Raw genomic sequence first — 3,635 nt, 5'->3', positions numbered from 1 at the left:
CAACATTAAGGAGAAAAACTCCCAAGTTCAGTTTTTTCAAACTTCAGTTCTTTACATACCACCTTCATGATTTATGGCACGTCTTCATACTCACCATAAGATTATCTACATTGTGTTTACTCAGAAAAATCATTGTAATAAAACATTATATCCCTCTCATAACAGATCTATTTAAATCCTTATCAAAGAGACTCAAAGTGATATAATGTTACTGGTCCTCTTTGAAGCTTATATATTTTAATAGACAAATTTATATACCCACAGACTCTGGTTAGATCATCACACACACACAAGTATCACGACATGTATCATCAAACACAGAAGATAAGAGTTCTTTCTTTGCAACAACTGTGAAGAAAACAAGCCTTTCCTTCAGCTCTAATTTCTCTTTTTCAGTATCTTTATCACTCTCCAAACCACAACCTGAGACATCCACTTTCTTTCTAGTACCCCAAATATCACTGGTCTACACAATGACAGTTGATCTAGAACCCTCCGCAGTGGACAGCACTTAAGCTCTGGAGATTTCTTGTCTCTTTTTCCAACCTCATTTATCTGGTTCACCAACTCATTGAGTCTTATTCTCAAATGGAGAAAAGTTAATATAAAGAATTCATCTAGACCACTTTGTTCATACTTATGCTTCCAAGTTACAACATATAAGCCCATTATTTTAATTTTTGGCTTACTTCTTTGTATTCTGGTTTTCCCATAAACTATTTGAGGCAACTTATGGGAAAGTGTTTAATAGAATAATAAAACACAAATGTAAGTAAAAGGCACAAAAGCCAGACAAAAATGCAAACTAGTATAGATGTAACCAAGGCGGAAGTAGCACTCAAATAAAATAGTCCATAAGATACAACACAGATGCTACAGTTAAGGTATAAATTTGACTAAGTAGCTCTTAGTTGATCAATGAAGAATGAAAAGTGGGTCTTTTAGTAATCTCCTTAGTCATGATTTAGAAGAAAAATAATTTTTTCAGGTAAATGTTTCCTGCATTATATTCTAAAATTAGTTTTTCATATGGATCCTTATAATTTGGAGCAAAGAAATATAAAATATAAAAACATTCCCATAACAAATAGAGAAATCATTTCTAGAAGGTGTTTCTAGCAGTTGTTGTTTAGTAGCTAAGTTGTATCTGACTTTTTTGCTACCCCATGGACTGTAGCCCCCCAGGTTCCTCTGCCCATGGGATTTCCCAGGCAGGAAGACTGGAGTGGGTTGCCATTTCCCTTTTAGGAGGATCTTTCCAACCCAGGGATTGAAGCTGCATCTCCTGCATTGGCAGGTGAATTCTTTACAACTGAGCCACCAGGGACACTTGTTTCTAGCAGTACTTTTTGATTAAAAGTGAGTTCAGTGGGAGCGAAACCAACGCCTGCCTCCGAGCAGCATCTGCGCCGCGGCCGCCGAGGGTTTCTCTGGCCAGTGTTGCCCCCACCGGTGTGCAGCATGGGGAATATCTTTGCAAACCTCTTCAAGGGCCTTTTTGGCAAAAAAGAAATGCGCATTCTCATGGTGGGCCTAGATGCTGCGGGAAAGACCACCATCCTGTACAAACTGAAGCTGGGTGAAATTGTGACCACCATTCCCACTATTGGCTTCAACGTGGAGACCGTGGAGTACAAGAACATTAGCTTCACTGTGTGGGACGTGGGCGGCCAGGACAAGATCCGGCCTCTGTGGCGCCACTACTTTCAAAACACACAAGGCCTCATCTTTGTGGTTGACAGCAATGACAGAGAGCGTGTGAATGAGGCCCGCGAGGAGCTCATGAGGATGTTGGCAGAAGACGAGCTCAGGGACGCCGTTCTGCTCGTGTTTGCTAACAAACAGGACCTCCCTAATGCCATGAACGCGGCCGAGATCACGGACAAGCTGGGCCTACACTCTCTGCGCCACAGGAACTGGTACATACAGGCTACCTGCGCCACCAGCGGGGACGGGCTTTACGAGGGACTGGACTGGCTGTCCAATCAGCTCCGGAACCAGAAATGAGCTGTCATCCTCTCTCCTCCCCTCTCACTCCCTCCTTCTACCCTCGCTTTACTCTCATGTGGCAAACGTGCCCCTGTGGTGTGAGTGCCAGAAGCTGTCTCCATGGTCGGTCACAGTGTGCTTCACCATGCTGTAAATGTGCAGACGCAGCCTGCAACTGGGTTTTTATTTAATGTAAATAGTTTTTGTTTCCAATGAGGCAGTTTCTGGTACTCCTATGCAATATTACTCAGCTTTTTTTATTGTAAAAAGAAAATCAACCCACTGTTTAGTACTGAGAAGGGATTTTAGGCACACGGGTCATCCAGGAGTTGTGTGTCAGACGAGCCCAATACTCCTCCTCTGGGCTTTAGGTCTGTGTTGAGATCCATTTTGGTGGTTGGTTTTTAACCCAAACTCAGTGCATTTTTTAAAATAGTTACAAATACAAAATAAGGAGAACACTTGAACACACAGAAGGGAGAAATGTGCCTAATGTAGGTTCTGCGGTGACGGCCTGAGTCCAGTCCACCGGTGGTCTGTTTCCCGCTGGGAACATGAAGCGGGGCAGAACCAGCCGTGATACCCATTCTGCATGGTCACAGTAGGGTCCCTGTGATTCGCTCTGTCTCGGGTCCTCCCACCCCTCGTAGCGTTTGTGCTTGTATTTGTGCATACGTGGCCGCCCAGGAGATGGGGTGGAGGCTGCAGCCGCCGTTCTCAGACCCCTTGGAAGAACCCCGGCCTTTTCTCGGGTCAGCATGGGCACTTTGGTTGGAACGCCCTGGCTGGAGCGGGAGGCCTGCAGCCCCCCTGCTTGCCTGCTCCGGGCTCTCTGGGGTCTCACCAGCAGGAGTGCGGGTGGTCATCCTTGAGCCCCAGCCCCTCAGAGCCCCTGTCTACATGTGCTTTCACTCCCTCAGCCTGCAAGGGTCAGATTTGCCATTGAAAATGATAACCTCTACTTTTTTCTTTTGTATTTTGATAAACACTGAAGAAGCTGGAGCTGTTAAACTTTATCTTGGGGAAAACCTCAGAGCTGGTTTATTTGGTGTCGTGGAACCTCTTACTGCTTTCAATACACAATTAGTAATCAACTGTTTTGTATACTTGTTTTCAGTTTTCATTTCGACAAACAAGCACTGTAATTACAGCTATTAGAATAAAATCTCTTAACTATTTCAAAAAAAAAAAAAAAAGTGAGTTCAGACTTCTACTTTTGGCTAAGATAAGAGGTTAGATTTACCATTACAATTGAAAAAATGACACCCCCAGACAAAATATATGAAACAATGATGTTTAGTCATTGGAGAGGAGGTTGCAAAAGACAGTGATATCTGTGAGAGTGGAAACAAACGAAGTAAGTCTTCTAATTGCCCAGACTTACTGCCTGGAGAAAGTTTCCAGGCTATAACTACAGGAGAGAGGAAACCAGGCAGAGCCTAGCAACCTGCTGAAACTAAGGAGAATGACTTGGAAGTTGAGAGAGGCCAGGGTTGGTAGAGTGTGCAGGACAGAGTGCCAGAAAGGAGAGAGCTCTGGAAATCTTCCTCAAGCTGGGCTATGGAGGTTTCCACTACCCAAATCTGGGAGAAGAACCACCCAGTAAGAGCAAGGGGAATGATTGTTGGAATTCCACAGGGCTAAGA

The 3,635-nt window shown here is 44.1% G+C and overlaps 1 protein-coding gene across 1 annotated transcript; it reads left to right on the top strand.

The window, feature by feature from the left end:
* The first annotated feature begins 1,366 nt into the window (after nucleotides 1-1,366).
* LOC101123118 (ADP-ribosylation factor 1) lies at nucleotides 1,367-3,165 on the top strand. Its single transcript, XM_027972392.2, has one exon. The coding sequence runs from the start codon at nucleotides 1,462-1,464 to the stop codon at nucleotides 2,005-2,007; it is 546 nt and encodes a 181-aa protein (XP_027828193.1). The 5' UTR covers nucleotides 1,367-1,461; the 3' UTR covers nucleotides 2,008-3,165.
* Nucleotides 3,166-3,635: the final 470 nt, after the last annotated feature.

The sequence above is a fragment of the Ovis aries genome, chromosome 1 (assembly GCF_016772045.2).
Source record: "Ovis aries strain OAR_USU_Benz2616 breed Rambouillet chromosome 1, ARS-UI_Ramb_v3.0, whole genome shotgun sequence".
NCBI lineage: Eukaryota > Metazoa > Chordata > Mammalia > Artiodactyla > Bovidae > Ovis > Ovis aries.
This window is presented reverse-complemented; position numbering and strand designations above follow the sequence as displayed.